The 19660-nt window shown below is 44.9% G+C and overlaps 1 protein-coding gene across 1 annotated transcript in view; it reads right to left on the bottom strand.

Moving 5' to 3' along the window:
* Window positions 1-10891, bottom strand: part of Pip4k2a (phosphatidylinositol-5-phosphate 4-kinase type 2 alpha) — a 164480-nt gene extending 153589 nt beyond the window's left edge. The window contains exon 1 of the mRNA XM_038333403.1: window positions 10584-10891. Within this exon, the coding sequence (XP_038189331.1) occupies window positions 10584-10727 (144 nt within the window). The 5' untranslated portion in view covers window positions 10728-10891. The remainder of the gene's footprint in view (window positions 1-10583) is intronic.
* Window positions 10892-19660: the final 8769 nt, after the last annotated feature.

Below are 19660 nucleotides of genomic sequence, written 5' to 3'. Positions count from 1 at the left end.
TGAAGACAACCGGTCAGGAACTGAGCTGAGAGCTCAAGACAGAGAGGGTATGCTGCTGCTCAGCTCCCATTCTCCATTTGTACTGTCCAGTATCCCGGACACACACACACACACACACACACACACACATACATACCAGGCAGGTCTTCTCCCAGCAGTAAACCGGAATGAGATAAAGCACTATAGGCTGGCCCGGAGGCTAACCAGGTGTGCCTGGACCTGTGTCTCCAGGTGACAACAACTGAGATCAACCATCACGGTAGAAAAGAAGGGGCTTGTGATGGATGGGCTGGAGCAAGTTCAGGACAAGGCTAGTGAACGGGTGGGGCACTGCAGCCACCAGGGACAAAGGCAACAGCGTCAGTCCTGGTTTTTCAATCTTGAATGTGAAAATGGACAAGACGCAGAGGACATATTAAAGTGAGAGACACCATAGCCGAAGTGTGTTTCTGCTGTCACCTCAGATGGAAATTTCTAGAATGGTCAGCATCACCCAATAGCTGAAGGGGATACACCTCAGCTATAATATCCAATCAGTAGCCACTAACTACAAAGGGCTACCGAGAAATTGAATTTAAGGTTTATTATCTGAAATCAAGGCAGCAATGTGTGACCAGTACCCACCAAAGTAGGCAGTTCCCAGCATATCTGCGAGCATATTTGCAGACTAGACTGGACGGTGGAGAGATCAACGCTTAGCGGTTTTTGTATGCCCAGTGAAGGACAGCCACTGCGAGAGAAAAGAGACACGACTTTAAGTCTATGCTGAAGAAATGGGGGGAATTATCTCAGTGGAAAATGCACAATGGAGAGTGAGTGCCACTGGAGACTTACAAAGACTAGCAAGTGACCCTGTCGGTGCTGTGACTTTCTCTAAAATCAGCTTCTCAGCTCTTCAAACTGGAGCCCAAACTGTTGTTCCACCCTTCTCCTGAGGCTTCCCACAACTCGCCCCTTGGTTTTCAATCCTCTTGGCAGAAGACTGCCTGGATATTTACATCCAGTGCCGCAAAGAAAGGAAGGAAAGAAACCAACAACCTCTGGGTGAGGATAGGGTAGGGTGGGGCTAATTTCCACAGGCAATCTGCCCTTCCCATCAGCCTCTGGGGCACACCAAAGAACCCTGAGGACTTGAAAGCAGAATGCTCTAGCTGGTGCTTTTCCAAACTATTCACAAAGTGCCTGCTAGTTAAAATGCCCATTGTGCTCCAGGAGGCCCACAACCCAACAGTTTCTGGGGTAATGTCTAGTGTCACTGTCCCATGAGCCCCAGAGTAGGAGGCAAGGCCTCGGGCCCTATAGCCAGAGCCAACTACTTACTTCATTCCCGCTATCTTTGCCAGCTGTCACAGACCATGTTTCGTCTTTTGTAACTTCCCCTCAATGTCACCTCTCCTGAAGACTTCTTCATGAAGCAATCATAATCCAGCTCTTCGTTATTCAGCCCCCATTTCCTACCACCCTGCTTCGCTCTGCTACAGCCATACAGCCTTCCTTGTGAGCTTCTAGGCCTTTGCCGCAGCTGGTTCCTCTGGCTCAAGTGGTCTTCCTCCATTTTCATGCCCAAGCTCTTCACCTTCATTGCGATTGTGCTCAGTGTGATCTTAGCAACGCTTATGCCTGCCCACACTGCTCAACAGCCTCTGCCCCAGAATCTCCAATACTCCAGATGTGTGTGCATATGTCTGTCCTGTGTCTATTTTCCCTAAGGTTATGAGCAGTTTGAAGGCCCATAACGTGTACAATTTGCAGCTGAAGTGCCTTAAAGTGTCTCATTTTCTCTTAAAAAAGGTGAGATATCAATTCAAGCTCATGTAATTTATAATAATGAATGTGAATTAGACTTTGACACCTTTAGCCATCCAGTCACTAGTGAAGGCATTAAAGATACAAAAATAAACATGATAACAAAGAGATAAAGCAAAGTTAGGGCAAATGGAAAATTCTAAGATAATAATTCATAACTCACAGATACATAATACCAGATATAATGATAATCTGATACTATGAGCCAGGAAGAAGTAACAATTAATTTAACTTATAACCTAATAACTTACCATATCTTAACACTTATGGTGTTTTTAAAATAATAATAGAAGTTACCATTTAATAAGAACTTAATATGTGCCAGCAACTACTTAGGCATTTTACAAGTACAGTCCAAAACACTGGTGATGACGCAATTTTTCAGCCTCCAATGGTATAAGGTATACTCGTATACCCATTTCAGTTCTCACTTTCAGGTAATATTAAATAAATTACTTGACAATCAACACTTTATTTCAACAATATAGACTCTATCTTACATCATGTGATGGTTGATCTCAGTGTTAACTTTATGAGATCCAGAAACAATTGGCGAAAGGTCTCTGGGCATGCTTGTATGGGATTTATCTTGATTAGACTGAGGCAAGAAGACGTATCCACCGTGAGTGGCGTCATTCCCTAGGTTGCAATCTTAGACTGTATAAAGAAGTGATCTAGAGAGAAGCGTTCATCCCTTTCTGTTTCTGAACCCATACAATGTGATGGATGGATACAACGATTGATGGATACAATGGATACAATATGATGGATGGATGGATACAATGATGTGATGATACAATGGATACAATGTGATGGATGGAAACAATGGATACAATGTGACCAACAACCTCAAGCTTCTCCCTCCATGACTTCCTGTTGTAATGGACTACAACCTGGAATAGTGAGCGGAAATAAATATTTGCCATAGCAACAGGAAAAATAACCTTGCCTAAATGTAGGCCAGTGCCAGTGTTCTGAACACACTTAAACTAGGTTAGGCTGAGCTAGATGTCCTGAAAGTTATAGTAAAAGCATCCAGGCTATTTTCAGTTATGCGAGGGTTATCAAGACGTAACCCTGCTGCCAGGTCAAGAATACCCATCTTAACTAACAGTCCACATCACAATCTCCAGAGTAAGTGTTATCACAGGAGGCTCCGGCCACAACCCAGCTCCTAACCACTTCCATTTGAAAAACTATTAAGACTTACACTCGAAACACTTAACACTGGGCTGGAAAAATAGCTCAGCAAGTAAAAATCGTTTGCCAAGCAAGTCTGACACCTGAGATCAATCCCCTGAGGCCATGTAAAGGTGGAAAGAGAGCAACTTCCCAAGCTCATCCTCTGCTCTCCACACAAGTCACAGAACACAAGTAATAAATACATTAATTTACCTAAATAAAAACCCTCTGAAACTGTGAGCCAGAACAAACCTTTAAAAATTAAAAGAAGAAAGAGACAGACAAATTCATCTTTAGGTAAGTGTGGGGTTAATTTTGATTGTCATATCTACTAGTCTAAGAGATGAGTGAGTCTATGAAAATATTTCTAGAGAGGATTAAAGCATAAACTCTCTGACATAGTCAACAGTTTAACCCCTGAGAGATTCAAGTTTTAAAAGACTTTTGGGAGATGGTATCTGTGGAAGGTAGGGCCTCGTTTTAAGAAGTGGGGCACTGGAGCCACATCATTGAAGGGAGTACTTCTGCCCTTGACACATTCCCGTCCTCCCACTCTGCTCCCAGGAGGCCGTAAGCTGAGCAGCACCAGTCCCCTGCTCCCAGCACTGCCTCCCCTCAGGCCCAAAGCAACATGAGCCAAAAACAAACTTCTTTTGTTTGTCAGTTGTTTCTCTCTGTTTAGGATGTCACTTATCAAAGTGACAAAAATTCTGACCAACACAGTAAGTTACTATTCTAAAACTCTTCAACAATGTCTTACATGAATAAATTATACATTTATTCTCTGCCTACATGCTTTCCACAGAAATGACTTTCTCTGTCATGGGGAAAAAATGATTTTAAACAGTTTTACCCAGTACCAATAGCTTATGATTTGTCTACCCAAGAACAGCTTTTAACACTAGGAACTATATAGAAAAGATCTAGAAGAAATGATAACAGACTCCTGAGCTAATGGTTAGGGTGCAGGGCAAAATCCCACACATACCAGACACTCAATGCAGTGGTTCATGAATTCAGCCTATTTGAGTTCTCTGGCTCAGCATCCGGCCCACTGTTAACCGTGCAGCATCACTTATACACCCCTGTTCTCCGCTAGGCTTCCTGAATCCCTGCATGGTCCATGGACAGAATTCAGGAACTGGGAACCCGACAGGATTCATTTAGGAGCATTATTTTAAGAGTAGGAGTTGGGCTTCTATCTCACTACCATGGGACCCCATGGAGCAATAAAGGAAAGAAATGGTAATAAAAACACATAGAGACCTAAAAGGCTTTAATAACAATCTAGGAAAAAGGAAAATAAAGCCAACAAAGGTGAACAAGAAAAAAAAAAAAACAGAAGAACGAGGTGTCAAGCTGGGCAGTGGTGGCGCACGCCTTTAATCCCAGCACTTGGGAAACAGAGGCAGAGGCAGGCGGATCTGAGTTCAAGGTGAGTTCAAGGCCAGCCTGGTCTACAAGAACTAGTTCCAGGACAGGCTCTAAAACTAAAGTGAAACCCTGCCCTCCCTCCCAAAAAAGAACAAGATGTAGTCAAAGAAAATACATTTCTACATTGGATAGCATTTCTCACCTTCCACTCCTAATCTTCCTAAAAGAAATTTTTTACTCATTCACAACTTTGATACTTAATCTTTCTATCTCTCTTTCTTCCTCTTCTATCTCTCTTTCTTCCTCCGTCCCTGAAGCAATAACCCTCAAAATGCACATCCACAACCCTGTATTATCTGGAACAGCTCCACTCAGTTGTTTCTTATTTCCTCTTTTTTCTTCCTCTGTCCTGCTCTCAAAGCCAGGCCCCACCATTCCTTCCCCTTTTGAGATCTAATTTACCCTTTGGTAGTTAATTTTCATTGCAAACAGGACAAGATTTTGAATCACAGTGGAAACATATTTTGGGTTGTATCTATGAGAGTATTTCCTGGAAGGTTTAACTGAGCAGAGAAGATCTACCCTAAATGTAGACAGCACTATCCCATGGGTTGGGGGTCCCAGACCCAATCAAAATGGAGAAAGAGAGCTAGCTGAACATCAACATCCATTTCTTCTTACATCTTGATTGCAGATTTGATCTCTCCCTCGTGTTCCTGCTACCATAGCTGCCCTGCCATGCTGTGGTGTTGCCTCAAACTGTGAGCCAAAGCATGCAATCCCTTAAGTTGCTTTTGTCAAGAATTTTATCACATCAATGAGTATAGTAAATAATACAATCCTTGATGGCTGCCTTAGTCACTTTTCTATTGCTGTGAAGACATTTCTATGTTTAATGTCATTCCTTCTGCTGCCTTGCTTCATAAAGTACGGCCCAGAGAGACTCGAACCATTAGCATCACCTCAGATCATACTAAAGGTGAAAGACTCAGCTGTCATCCTCATCAGACTGCCGAATCAGTATCTGAACAGCCGCAAGTGAGCCGTGGGATTTATAGGCATAATAAATTTGGAAAAGCGCTGATCTAGTGCTTAGTAATATGTTACCAATTTGACTGCATCCAAATTTGGTACTGACTCCTTGTTACACACCACTAGGTTTCTAATAGATTATTTCATTTCACCTTCAAAATAGCACCTTGAGGCAGTCACCATTATCTCCATGTTAAGAATGCACAAACTGAGGCTCAGGTGGATAAACAAACTGCTCAAAGACCCATGAACAAACAATGAAGCAGGAATTGAACCTGCTCAACTTGACCACAAGCCATCCTGGCCAAACTGCACCAACTCATGTCAACGTAAATTTATGTATTTCAAGAGCATGCTGGCAGAACTAACTACTCACGACTGCAGCATGTTCTATCAACTTAACAGAGATTTTGTTGGTTATTACAATTCTTGCTGGCAGTCTTTCTAAAGCACAGCAGCTCATTATGCCTTAGGGTGGCATTTTGCATACTAAAGACGTGCTAAGGTGTTTGATTAATGGAGAAGAAAATAATAATCATGTCTTTGAAGGGAGCAGTAGACCACTGCCTCAGTAGTAAACTCCGGGATGACTGCTTCTTTCCTTTGAAAAGTAAAGGGGAAAAAAACAGTGTGGGACTAGTTCCGGAATGCATGGCTAGTCGGGTTCCACTTGGTGAGTTCATTTGATAGCTAGCTACTTTAGATTTTAATTGCCTCATTATGTTATTTTCAGTCATTATCATTCCATAGTAATCCAAATCACTTTTACACCTAGACTCCTCCTTCTTTTGTCTATATCTAAATATAAATCCAGAAGAAAGTACATTTCTGGCATACAATATTATCTATCTCCAGGCCCTACCTTGCTTCGAAGACAGTGCATGTTTCAGATGTTCCACACGGAAAACTACACTCTCCAAACCACACACAAGGCACGCTGTCCTAAGATTGGCACGTATAGATTCCAACAGTCATCAAGATCAACACTAACTTTATTATACCAGGGTAGATGTCTGCCTCACACTGGCGCCCCCGCCCCTAGCTCGTAGAACTCTCTCTGGGCAACTCTTCACCTGACACTTTACAACTTAGTCCACGAGGAAACTACCACTGTCTGAACCCAGACAAGTCAAGATGATTGGTGGCATTCTGAGGCCTAAACTGGAGACAGAAAGCCCTTGTGGGGAGCAGAAATGACAAGCTGAAATTAGGAACTCTTCGGTTCCCAGCCCCATGCAGATCCTCAGGCGGCTATGAAGAGGGAAAGGTAAGTAAGTCAGATGGCAAAGCACCTGGTTCTTCCCAAAGACTCATTCCCACCCTCCCTTCCACTGTGACGATCTCCAAAGTTACCATCATACTTAAGACTCTTCCTGTAACCTATGGCGTTTCTATGGCTTGAAGCCACAAAACTTTAATATCAACAAAGTGGTTATTTCTAAAAACAATATTTGTTTTACATGTTTCTCTATACAGATAAGACTATGCCTTCCTTCTTATATCTAAATAGTTGGAACTACTAATCCAAATAGCTCACATTTCACAGTGTATAAAAATCTTTTAGAATATCTATTTAAAACAAGTCTTGGCGCATAGCATTCAACATACTCCCTACACTATTAAAATCCCATTTTAAGAAGCTAGCTGCCTGATCATTTTTAGTTTAATTTCAAACATAACAAGATAAAACTGCCTTCCTAAGTCATCTTTTCCTTTATGTATTCAATTATATTCTCTGCTTAAAATAAAAGTTGGCAAGGATCCACTCCCTGATGGAGATTTTAGGCTAGAAAGCAGTAACATATCAAATTAAGCGTACAATGGCAGGTTTATTCTCCACACTGCGCATCGTCCAAATCAAGATTTTCATTTCCACTACAATGGACTTGAAGGTTTTGGCCCCAATTGCAAGTTTCTACATTTCAATCAAATAGACTTTGACTCAATAGATGGCAATGAGCTCAGCTACAATCAACCTGGCACACTCCGTTCAGCCTTCTAAAACCACCACAGACTTGTCTTCCAGTCAGGCTTTGAAACATCCCCAAAAGCTTGCTGCATATTCTGGGACTCCTAATATGATGCTATTGGACCATTACCTGGAAAAATAGTTAAATTGTCAACTTAAAAAACAAACACAAAAATTTGCAACTCATCTACCGACAATCCCAGGTATAAACATTGATCCCCCAAACTGGCTAATATGCCAGGGTGAATAATCACAGTTAAAGACAGAATTCAGCTAGGGGGTGATGTCACATCTTTAATCCCAGCACTCAGAGGCAGAGGTAGGCAAATCTCTGAGTTCTGAGTTCAAGACCAGCCTAGTCAACAGTGCGAGTTCCAGAACAATGTGGGCTACACTGAGAAACCAAATAAATAAATAAATAAATAGAATTCAAACAGACTCAATGAGCTTTTTACTATAGCACAAGGGAGAGGCCCAATTCCGCCATAAAATGTTCATGTGATAAAAATGTATGGTTTCCCTTCAGTGCTCCAAATTTATGGTTACTTTAAATATCCAATTAAAAGTCTGATGAAATTTTTTTTAAAAAAACTATATACATTATAAAATTGCCCCTGCTAATCCTAGAACTGCAGGGGAAAGGCTCTGATTTGAATTACCTGCCTCTCTGCCACGCTTTCTCAAATGTCCCCATTTATATACATGTTCATTATTGATAATGTGGACTTACTTATTCTAACATTATACTATAAACTTTGGTGCACAGCAAAGCATGATAAAACATCTTTCTGGCACCAATAATCATTTACTAAAATAAAACCAACCAAAATACATGCCTTCCAAGTATGTGAGGTTTATTATTTTTAAAATAACACATTGCTAGAAGATGAAGAAACAAAACTTTCTTGTCAACCCATGCTCCTGAAAAAAAAAAAGACACATGGGCATTGATGAGAGAGGCATTTTAGCAACCCTCTCCACTGTGGCAGGCTCTGCACGTGCTGGTATGTGTTGCATTAATAACATGATACACTATTAATTACATTAATTAATTAATAATTAATTAATAACATAACACTATTCTGCCGGTGTATATTCTTAGAATTAATTAGAAACTGTTCTTGAGAGCAGCAGAAAGTAATTCTACATGTCCTGCCATCATTCATTCACTATTTTCCAAGTAGAACAACTGGAAAACAAATGTAGCAACTCAAAAATAAACACAAGGTAGCAAGCCAACTGTTACAGTGAAGCACGCCCAAAGACAACTTTTTTAAGTGGACTGGAATTCAGACTAATTCCCAAACAGCTACTCTTTTTATTAAACTTGGTCTCACACACACACACACACACACACACACACTCTCTCTCTCTCTCTCTCTCTCTCTCTCTCTCTCTCTCTCTCTCTCTCTCTCTCTCTCTCTCTCTCTCTCTACCAAAACACCAGAACTCTGAAGGAAGGAAGGAAGGAAGGAAGGGAGGGAGGGAGGGAGGGAGGGAGGAAGGAAGGAAGGAAGGAAGGAAGGAAGGAAGGAAGGAAGGAAGCCCATAAACATGGGTCCACAGCCAGCAACCTACTTGTATTTATAGGGCCCCATTGCAGTAATTTGGGAGCTGCAAATAGCAACGGAAATAGAAAAATAACTTTACAAAAGCAAACATAACTAAATTATAGGCTTATTACAACGGAAAACTGTAACTTCATTATCTGTAATAAAACTGGGTGGTGGTGTGGGGGGGGGGGGGGCATTGGTGTCTGCTGTTTTAACAGTTGACATTCCTAACAGCTAAAGAAGTCAGGAAGTTAAAGAGAACTTCAGTAAACCAGGCAGTAAACTGGTAGGAAATAACCACTTCTCAACTTTTTAAATCATTCCAGGCAAACACAATCATCTTTATACTGTTTCACCTCTCCCCAGCTCCGCTTGGGAAAGCACAAATAAAAGATATGGAGCCACTTTAAACAACTCCGTTAATTTGAGAGTGTAAGAACCCACGCTGGCTTTCTGTCATTTCCATTACACTGAAAAGGACACCTGGGCATCCACCGAAATCAAAAGCAGGGCAGCAGTCTCAAGCTCTGCCTCCCGAGCTGGCTAACTGCAGTGGGTAAGGTCACGGTCAAAATTCACAAGCTCATTGAAACTTCACGGCTCAGCCAACAGCGCCTATCATGTTTCTTGATCCCATCTAAGTAGATTAAAGCTGCTGGAGTTGTGTCGCTGTCAGATCAGCAGGAGGCTATTTCAGCCCCTCACACCGCAGTCTGCAGAGTCCGCAGCCGCGCGCCTTCCTCCACCCCTGGCTGTGCGCTAGGCTAACCTTCCCAACGCGCTTCCCTCCAGCCTTTTAAACAACCCTTCAAACGGACGTAATTAACTCTAGACCACCTCCAACCCGCGCACGCCGGGTCCCCCTCCGTCTGTCACCACCCTGGCTGCCCTTCCGCAGTCGGTGACTTCTGCCTGGCTCCCCGAGGTGGGCGGGGGGGGGGGGGGCTCCCCGCCAGGAGATCTGGAGCGGGCACAGCAGCCGGGCGATGCGGGAAAAGGACGAAGACGCTCAGCATCAGGGCCATATTTACGTTGCCTTTTTCCATTGCAAAAAAAAAATAAAAAATAAATTTCCTCAATGAGTCCGATAATACTGCCTTTAAAGGAAAAAAGAAAGCTACGCTCTCGAGCTGCCGCCCAAAATCTTTTGGTTCACTACAGTCCTCCCGCGGGAAGCTCCGGACGCTCCCTGACAGGGCGGGACAGGTACACCTGCCCACTGGCCCAAGACACGCGGGCCTATCGGTCCCGGAGAAGGGAGCGATCGTTCGGACTGGGCCCTGAGCATTCTCCCGCCGGGGCTGACAGCTGAGGAGGAATCGGTCCCCGCACAAACTTCCCACTTCCAGGGCAGCGGGCACCGACCGGCGGGAGGACGGATGCGGGGCAGCACAGGCGCGGGGAGGCTCAGAAGCACATGGAACGCTTCTCATCCCGCACCCATCCTGGGTTCCAAAGGGGGCGCAAGCCGCACGGGAGGAACCCAGGGGGTGGACGCATGTCGTGGGGTTAGGGGCACCCGGAGAGGCGAGCAGCCGGAGGGCCCGGGACCGGCCGAGCCAACCGGCCAGAGGTCCCCGCCCTGCCACCGCTGTAGCTGCAAGAGAAGCAGAGCTGGGAAGGCAGAGCCCGAGGAGCAAGAGGAGCGAGCCGCAGAGCAGACTTACCGAGTGGTTGACCCCCCACATGAGCACACTGAGCAGCGGGTCGCTGGCCCGGAACAGCTTCACTTTCTGAGCCACGAAGTGCTTCTTCTTGGTCTTGGTCTTGCTCGCCAGGACGGAGGACCCCAGGTTGCCGGGGGTCGCCATGGCCGCAGTCTCGGTCCCCTCCACTGCCTCGCCGCCAAGGCCAGGGACCCGCCCTCCCTACACGCCCGCCCGGGGAAGCAACCGCATCCCCCGGGGCAGCCGCCGCTGCGCCACAGCTCCAGCCCCGCTCCGCCCGCGCTCGGCCCTGGGCGCTCGCTCCGCCCGCTCCGCGCGCTCAGCCGCCTAAGCTGCAGCTACGCTCGCCTCGCGCCCCCGCCCGGCTCCCGCCCGCCGCGGCTCGGCGTACAGCCCGCGGCTGGTCCAGGCGGCCGGCGGCTTCCGCGTTGGGCGCCGGCGTCATGACGCAGAGGCGGGCGGGGCAGCGGCGCCGACGGGCGGGGCGGGTGCGGATGCGGATGCGGATGCCGGACCGTTAGGCTGTTCTCTGCTCTACCGCACCGGCGCCAAGCGAGTTTCCCTGGACAGCCACGACTGACCCTCAGCGGAGATTGCTAGGGAGTGCGGGCACTCGCGCAAGCATCCCTCCCTTGGTCCTAGGAGGAGCGAGGAAAGGATACGGAGTGACGGGAACCCCGAGGAGGGAACCCCCAGATGCATGGGCCAGGGGCAGACAGGAATATCCTGGACCCTTCTCTTCCCGTGCCAAGGGCCAGGAGAGTTCATGGGACCGGGAGCATTTTACTGGGACCCGGGCTTTCCCAGCTTCGAGGGAAAGGACCTTGGCTGACTCCTCTTTGTCAGCTGTCTGCCAGAGAGTCCCTGCTTTGAACTTCTAACCTTATGCCTTTTGGTTTCTGGTTGGGCCTTCCCTTGCTGCTGCAACACTAGACAGTCAGTCACAGCCAACCCTGGGATTCCTCCCTGAAAGCCCATGCTTTGGATAGAAGCACTCTGTCCCAAACTGTACAGTTTGTTTGGAATCCATCAACCACTTTGCGTGCTACCCCTTCCTTCTCTTAATCAGTATACTCACCTAACTTGAAAATGTTTTCATCTTCTGCCACCACCACGCCCACACTGAAATTTAGCCCTCATCCTGACATTTACCAAGCCAAGTAAGTCTAATATCCTACTTTGGTCTTTCAAGAAGATAAAGAATAAGAGATAGTGGGAACCAAGGGAGGTGGCAGATCCTGTGGTGGCCTTCCTTTGCTCTTTTTCATTTGACTTTCCAACTCTGAGGTCTCCCCCTACATCCTCTTGGCCGTTCTAGCTTGATCATACTCTGAATGATACCTTGCTTCTATTAATGGCTAAGAAGAGGATAGAACAAAAACGGCCCAAATTGGTTCTTAGAATTCGCGGACTTGACCTATAGTTTCTCTAGCTGGTCAAACTGCTTAAACAGAGATGAGTTATTTGTGTTAATAGGTATAATCTGACATATGCCACTTTACGGACTAGTCTACAGAATGTTTGTTACACTAAAAATCAGCAGTAGATCATAACATTGCAAATCCGTATTCCTGACACTCAGGAGACGAAGCAAGAGGATCAGAAGTTCAAGATTATCCTCAGATAGTTCAGTGGAGGCCAGCCTGGTATACAAGAGACCTTGCCAAAAAAAGTGTACAGTCCTTACCTTGCTGCTAACCCATAAACTCTACCCTGACCTCAGAAAAGAGTTGGGCTAAACCAGTGTACATATCCTGCCCACAAGCACCCTTACACACACATCCACAACCAAATCCAACATCCTACACAGCTCACAAGTTGCTTCTCATGCTCTATTGGAAATAACATTCATAGTGGTGTTAATCCAGTTAGGAGTTTATTTATTTAACAAATTTTCATTGACCCAGACTCAAGAGCTTCTCAGCATCGATTATTGCTCATCATCGCCACTCCACATACACCTGTAGCAGCCCTGGCCCTGGAAAACAATGACCTCTTGCCTCCAGCTGAAATGAATCCTTCCACTTCAGTGCCTCTGTAGCTCTGTATTTGTTCACGATGGCTGGAATGTACTTAATTGTATATTAATAATGCAAGACAATGGGCTTGCTGAAAAACCTAATTCAGTGAGGGCAAAGAGCTAGTTGAGCCTACAAGAACAGGAAATGGACACCCTTGGACACTGTCAGCGGATCCTTCAGAGAGAAAAATGAACACAGATGGGGCAGAGGTCATTTTTCCTGAGAGTAGCATAGACAAGGACAGGAGAGCACAGGTAGAATCATGAAACCTTGATACATCCTGCTGAATCCTGATTCAGCACCTGAGCAGGCTGCCTCCACCGTCAAGGGAGACCCATCTATTTGCATTAGAACTGTCCTGCTGTTTGTTCTGAAGTCAAGGACATCCTCTATGCCAGGAATGTTCCCGAAGCCAAGTACTAAGACAGGGAAATGTATGGTATTGAAAAGATCCTGGTGTTGAGGGGTTACGGCTTCTTGCAGCTCTTACTTTGTTTATTCCGTCTTTTACTGTAACCAACTTGATTCACACACATAAAACAGTATGAATCACTCTACCAAAGCAACAAGGATAGAGGTGTCAGGATGACTAAGGTGTCCAACCAGAAATGAAGGTGGAGATAGGATGAATGCTCTTGTTGTCATTCCTGCCTCTCCCTCTCCCCTCCCCCTCCGCCCTGGAGACTGGATGGCCTAGAACTCACTATATAGACCAGGCTGGCCTTGAAGTCACAGAGCCATTTGCTTGTACCTCTTAAGTGATGGGATTAAAGGTGTGCATCACCACACGTGGTTTGATTTTAATTGTACTACCCTTTTGATAAGAAATTTTTCTTCAACTGGATAATTCCAATTCCTTGGTTTAATGTTATCTGGATGCATTTATGTGCCTTCTTTTATTTTATTTTAAATAGGATCTCATGTGATTCAGTCCAGCCTTGAACTTGCTTTATAGCTAAGAATGACTTTGAACTCCTGGTCCTCCTGCTGCTACCTTCTAAGTGCTGGGATTATAGGTCCATACCAAACAACTCCTATTTATTTCGTATGTGGTAGGCAAGTGCTCTATGAACTGAGATACACCCCCAGGCCCTTCTTACTGCCTTATGTACAAGTCACAGTGAGCTTATGTGGTATATAACATTGCTATTCAAAACACTTGGAAGACCTTTATTAAAGTTAATATATTGATATTACTAGGCAGCTAAAAGCCAAGTAAGGTCCAAATACAGTTAAGTAGGCTCCTGTAACTCAATGATGATACTTTGAGTTCCTTTCTGTAGGAAGATACTGTTGTGGTGTGGCAGAACTTACTATCTGTGAATCCCTGGGCTATGATATCCAAACCCCTTCTGGCTGGGGTTTTACACAAGCTAGTTGGGGGATTTTTCACCCTAATTTAAATATCTATGGACATCTTCTGGCTTCTGTAGCTGGATAGTGACAGCAATTCCAAGAATCTACTATTGAGTTGGTAGCAGTATGGTTAGTGTGGTGTGGGCAGATCAGACTTGGGGAAGATAGAGCTTAAAAGATACAACACAAGGGCCAGTCATTCCCTGGGTTGTCTTTGTTACCCAGTTTTTACTCTGAGAATAAGAATTTAAGCCAGAGCCACGGAAGACAGGAAGCTGTAGTGGACAGGAGTCAACACACTAGGTTTAGGTCTTAGCAGATAGAACTCTATAGCAGAAACAAACTTCCAATGCAGGAAGAACCACCAATCTCTCTACAGAGCCCTGGCTGTCCTGGAATTCACTATGTAGACAAGGCTGGCCTAGAATTCACAGAGATCCATCTGCCTTTGCTTCCCAGTTGCTAAAATTAAAGGTGTGCTCCACCACACTCAACCAAAAAAGTTTAAATTGTGACAAAAATAATTGATCCAAAGGTAACGGTAAAATCAATAGCAATAGTAAACGTGACTAAATATCTGCAAAACACAGCACCGTGGAGTGGGAAATTTTTAATAAATGTAAATTTAGGCAATATTTACAAGCAACTTGTGGATTGGTTTTTCTTATTGTACACATGCATAATGATTGATGAAAGTTCTAATACAGAGAAAATGTACTAAATAGAGTCTGTAAATACATTCTTATATGTTACTAGGAATGCTTAAGCTAAGCTTGGTGGTCCAGACATATTTGGGGGCAGGACAGAAGCAGGCAGATCTGTGAGTTCGAGAGTAGCCTGGTTAGCAAGGACTAGGCCCGCCCAGGCTACATAGTGAAACTTTGTCTCACAATGACAAGGAAAGAATGCCTAGTAACTAAGGCAGGGTGTTTATTGGCTGTTGTGATGCTAGATCAAACCAAAGCCTCTTGTGTAAGCATGCTAAGCAAGGTCTCTGTTGCTGAACTATATAAAGGCACAATTATTTCTTTTATTGTTGGATTTTGTGTTTGCATGTGTGCATGTATATGGTGTGTGTCTATCTCTGGCATACTTGCAGAGACTGGGAGACTAGGCGAAAGCCCCAGAGATTCTGCTGTCTTCACTGTCCACAGTTTGGGGTTACAGATGGATGTTCCAGGCCATGTCCAGCTTTCTCTGTGGGTGCTGAGGGTTTGAACTCTGTTCCTCCTCATGTCTGCCCAGCAAGCAGTTGCACCCACGCAGCCTTCTCTCCAGCTACTGTATTAGTTTTGCTTTTGTTTCTGCTTTTGCTTTTTTTAAAAAAATATTTATTTATTTATTATGTATACAATATTCTGTATATGTGTATGCCTGCAGGCCAGAAGAGGGCACCAGACCCCATTACAGATGGCTGTGAGCCACCATGTGGTTGCTGGGAATTGAACTCAGGACCTTTGGAAGAGCAGGCAATGCTCTTAACTGCTGAGCCATCTCTCCAGCCCCCTGCTTTTGCTTTTTTAATGCCCTAGGAGGAATGAGGGAGGTGGCATGACTTGAATGTGTCCCCTCCCCACCAATTTTACATGTTGGAACTTAACCCCTGAAAGTATGTGTCTAATTTGAAAGGTAGTATCTTGGAAAAGTGATTGGATTGTAAGAACCATCAAGAATACATCAGTCCATTTGTAATTGAGGAGTGGCTTATGAAAATGCACTTTCTCCAGCATGTTTGCCTATCTCACCGTTGATGCCCTTCATCCTATTAGATAGTGTGAGGCCCTCACCAGATGCCTGGCAGAAAATAAGCCCAGCCCAGGGGTTGTGCATGCTGTATCCAGCACTCAGGAGGTGGGGGCAGGAGGACCACAAGTTTAAAGTCAGCTTGAAATATATAACAAGATATGAGTAGGGGAAGGGGGGACTCAGAAAAACCTCTCCAAGGGAAAAGTTTGTAAATCTGGAAGAAAAGGAGTCAGCCAGGTAGAGTGGGCCGGCCAGCAAGAGGGCTTCTGCCTTGGCACAGCAGAGGGAGGCAGTCAGAGCACAGAGCGAGAGGAGCTATGGAGGCCAGTGACCAAGACCTAGCAAAGAATGGATGCAGCAGGAGCTTGGGAATTAGAGGGTTTGTTTATTAAACGATCCCAGTGGCTCTAGGGTGGCAAAGAGATGAAAGAGACCTAAATGTCAAATAAAGGAATCAAATGAGGAGACTGTTACAGAAATCTGGAAGCTTGGCAGTGATGCTAATGGGAGGGGGCGGAGTGCTGTAAAGTGGGGGTGGGGTAGGGCGGGGTGCAGCTGCAAACCTGAGCTCCCTGCCGGGAGGTAGTTTAAAAGAGCAGTTCTGGTCCTGCTTCTTATAGTCTCACCAGCACTAGAAACAGACCTAAAGTTTCCTTAATAGAGTTGGGTTGTTTTTGTTTTGTTTGGTTTGGTTTGGTTTGGTTTTTTGTTTTGGTTTGGTTTTTCAAGACATGGTTTCTCTGTAGATTTTTTTGGAGCTGGCCTGAAACTACTAGCTCTTGTAGACCAGGCTGGCCTCGAACTCATAGAGATCTGCCTGCCTCTGCCTCCCGAGTGCACCACCGCCTGGCTGGGTTGGGTTTTTGTTTGTTTGTTTGTTTTCTTATTCTTTTTTCTGAGGAGGAGTATTTGTCACATTGCTTCTTCACTAAAGAAAATCTAGGCCCCCAGTAAAGTGACACATACCTATAAGCCAGCACTTGAGAGATTGGGACAAGAAGATTCTGAGTTTGAAACCAGTATGGACTTCTATTGAAAGGAAGGACATGGGAAAGGGGACAGGAGAGAAGACAAGGAAGGCAGGAAATCTAGAAAAATAATTGGTGCATATATTTGGAATAAACCTCATGCAATGTGACATGAGGTCACCAGGACAGCTCAAGGCTGACTTCAAGGTGCTGTGTGCATCAGAGAGAGCTGCCCATGTTCTCCATGCCTCTGGGAACTTGAGTGGAGGAGCAAAAGCAAAGAACAGTGGTCTTCCTTCTGTCCTGTTCAGACCAAGGGTCTGAGTTAATGTCAGGCAGTTCCCAGCCACTAGGAGGAACTAGGGGTACCAAAGTGGTCTCCACTGCTCCCCTGGTGGTTTCCACTTCCTCTTCACCCATTCTCAGTTCCTGAAAGCTGCTGAGGCCTCCCGCAGAAGCAGAAGTAGCTGCAGAGCCATCAGTCAAGGGACACATGCTGTCATAACAGCCCAGGTCCTCCTGTGTGCCTCACTCCCACGCTCCCGAACCTTGAGCCCAGAGCAGCTTCATTCCCAAGGAGTGTATCATAGACTAAGAACTCGCCAAGGCTTCTCTGCCCCTGTCCAAGGCCCTCACAATCCTGCTTCTGAGTGTTTTCCATTTGGGATTTAGGTGTCACGGGCTAGTGACTTTCTGTTAATAACCTGGTGTCTTATACATGCCCTAGTCGCTTTGCAAGTCTTGTAAAATTTGGCAAAGTTAAGCTTCATAGGTTTAACATACTCAGAAAAAAAAAAACCTTTTAATTTTTAAAAACACTTTTAGGGCCAGCTAGCAGTCTGTATTACACAGAAGGTGCCAAACACGTCACTGTTACATAAACATTAGGTCTGGACTTTAAAGACTAGGGATCATTGGCTATTGGTATTATTTCTGTCCTGCCTGCATCGTCTTAATCATGGCATGATTCTTCCTCGGTGAGTTGGTGTTTGTCAAAATTAACCCTCAATGAAGGTTTTTCTTCTCTTCATTGAAGCCTTTTCTGTTTTAGCTTTCAAAATCAAAATTTAAGTAGGTCATTGAACTGGTATTTTAAAACCTTGGTAAAATAGAACTCAGAGAAACGTATCTGAAGACAGAAATGGGCTTGTTATCTCTTTTCCTCATTGTTCATTGCTTATGCACTAAGAGTTGAGATGATCTCAGAGTGGAGATGAATGAGACACATTCCTGGCTCTTCTTGGTGGAGAAGATAAACCTGAAGTTAACTAGTTTTTGTGCTATTTGGGGCATGCCATAGTGGGATTCTAGGGGTGGCACTCTGAATGCAGAGAAAGGAAGGAGAAAGCACTGTGGGCAGATGAAGGAAGGACTGTGGGGTCCAGAGGGAGCCCTGAGGTGATGGCACTTGCGGTGTGCCAGATTTGGCTTTTCCGCCATTGCCTTTGTACTAAATTGGTCAAATTCATTCCTGTAAAGAGAGAAAGTGGCAGAAAGCAAATGGACTAAACAGGGGAAGTCCCCTTCCCCTACTTCCCGCTCCTCTGCCCTCCCATTTCCCCTTTACTCCCCTGCCCTTTGCTCAGCATCCCAGCACACGCCTCTGACCTCATTTCTATGCATAGCCATTACCAGGCTCTCATATACGTTGCTTTTATGTAGACAGGAACATACTGCACACACGGAACGTACTGCTTCCTCTCTCTGCAACACTATGCTTAGAGCATTTTGCAATGGGAAGAACAGTGACAGATCTCATTATCACAAATGTCATGTATACGAAGTTCTCATAATTTCCTTCATTCACCTTCAAGTTCATTCAGCTGTTTACTCAATAGCGGAGAACTTGATGGGGGCTTTTCAAGATTAAATTGGCATTCTCTGTCTCCATTAGGGACTGCTCAGTGAAAACTCAATTCCCTTCCTCTAGGAGTGACAAAGGGGACAGAGGCTTATGTCTCTGGCTTTGGAATGGAGACCACAGACAGCTGTTAGCTCAGCTCCTGTCATCTGCTTAAATGACCTCCATCTCCACCACTCAGGCCCAGGGCTCTGGAAACTTATCTGGATTATAGCTCCCTTCAGAGAGAGCTTTTCCTTCTGTCATCCCTGGCTACAGAAGAGCATCCTGTGAAGAGGGCTATGCCACGCCCTACCCCTGCTCCCTTAGCCTATCAGAGAGCGTTGTTGCAAATCTGGTCCTGCCAGCACATCCTGCCCTCTAACCTTCAGGCCAGGTCTCCTGCTCCTTACTATTTCTCCAGCCCTGAACTTCACTTTTTAACCGCTTCCTGGGTCCCTGGAACAGCCTATGCCCATTTTTTTTTTTTTTGTAAATTAAGCAGCACTAGCCACACCCATCTCTTTAGGAATTGTATATGGCTGGTTGGGGGCCACCCCTGCAGTCCAGTTACACAGCTGGGGCACAGGGCAGGTGACCTGCGCAGCCTTTCCCTTCAAAAGTCTGCTGACTCCTGGTGCACAGTGCACTGATGTTTAGTTAGATCCTCTTCTAGTGCCCAACACATCGCTAATAATCTTGCGGTGGAAAAGTGTAGGCATTTGGGGGAGGTGTAGTTCTTGCAGTTCTAGGGATGGAATCTAGGTCCTCCTGCACATGAAGCAACCACTCTAACCTTGAGCTACACAGGAACACTCAACATGCTTTTGGTTGTTTCTTTTGAGTTTCATAAATGTTGATTAAATCTGGATTGTTGTCTCAATCTTAGTACTGCAATAAAATGGGTTGGAAAACATTATAATGTGTAATTCTTTAAGTATAAAAAAGGCAAATAGCAAAACTTACAGAAGACACAAGAAGTCAATTTTTCTCTTCCCTTCTAGAGAAAGTTTTGATTTTTTTTTTTTTATTTTACCTTGCCTGGAGGAAAAATTAGCATACCTGCACTTAAAAATGAATTTTCCTTTAAAAAATGTTTCTCTTCATTCTTTTAAATTACCTTACAAGACAACAGGTTTCCTTGTG

This window comes from Arvicola amphibius, chromosome 6 (genome assembly GCF_903992535.2).
Source record: "Arvicola amphibius chromosome 6, mArvAmp1.2, whole genome shotgun sequence".
In the NCBI taxonomy this organism is placed as follows: domain Eukaryota; kingdom Metazoa; phylum Chordata; class Mammalia; order Rodentia; family Cricetidae; genus Arvicola; species Arvicola amphibius.
The sequence above is the reverse complement of the archived record's forward strand: the minus strand, read 5'-3'. Positions and strand labels throughout refer to the sequence as shown.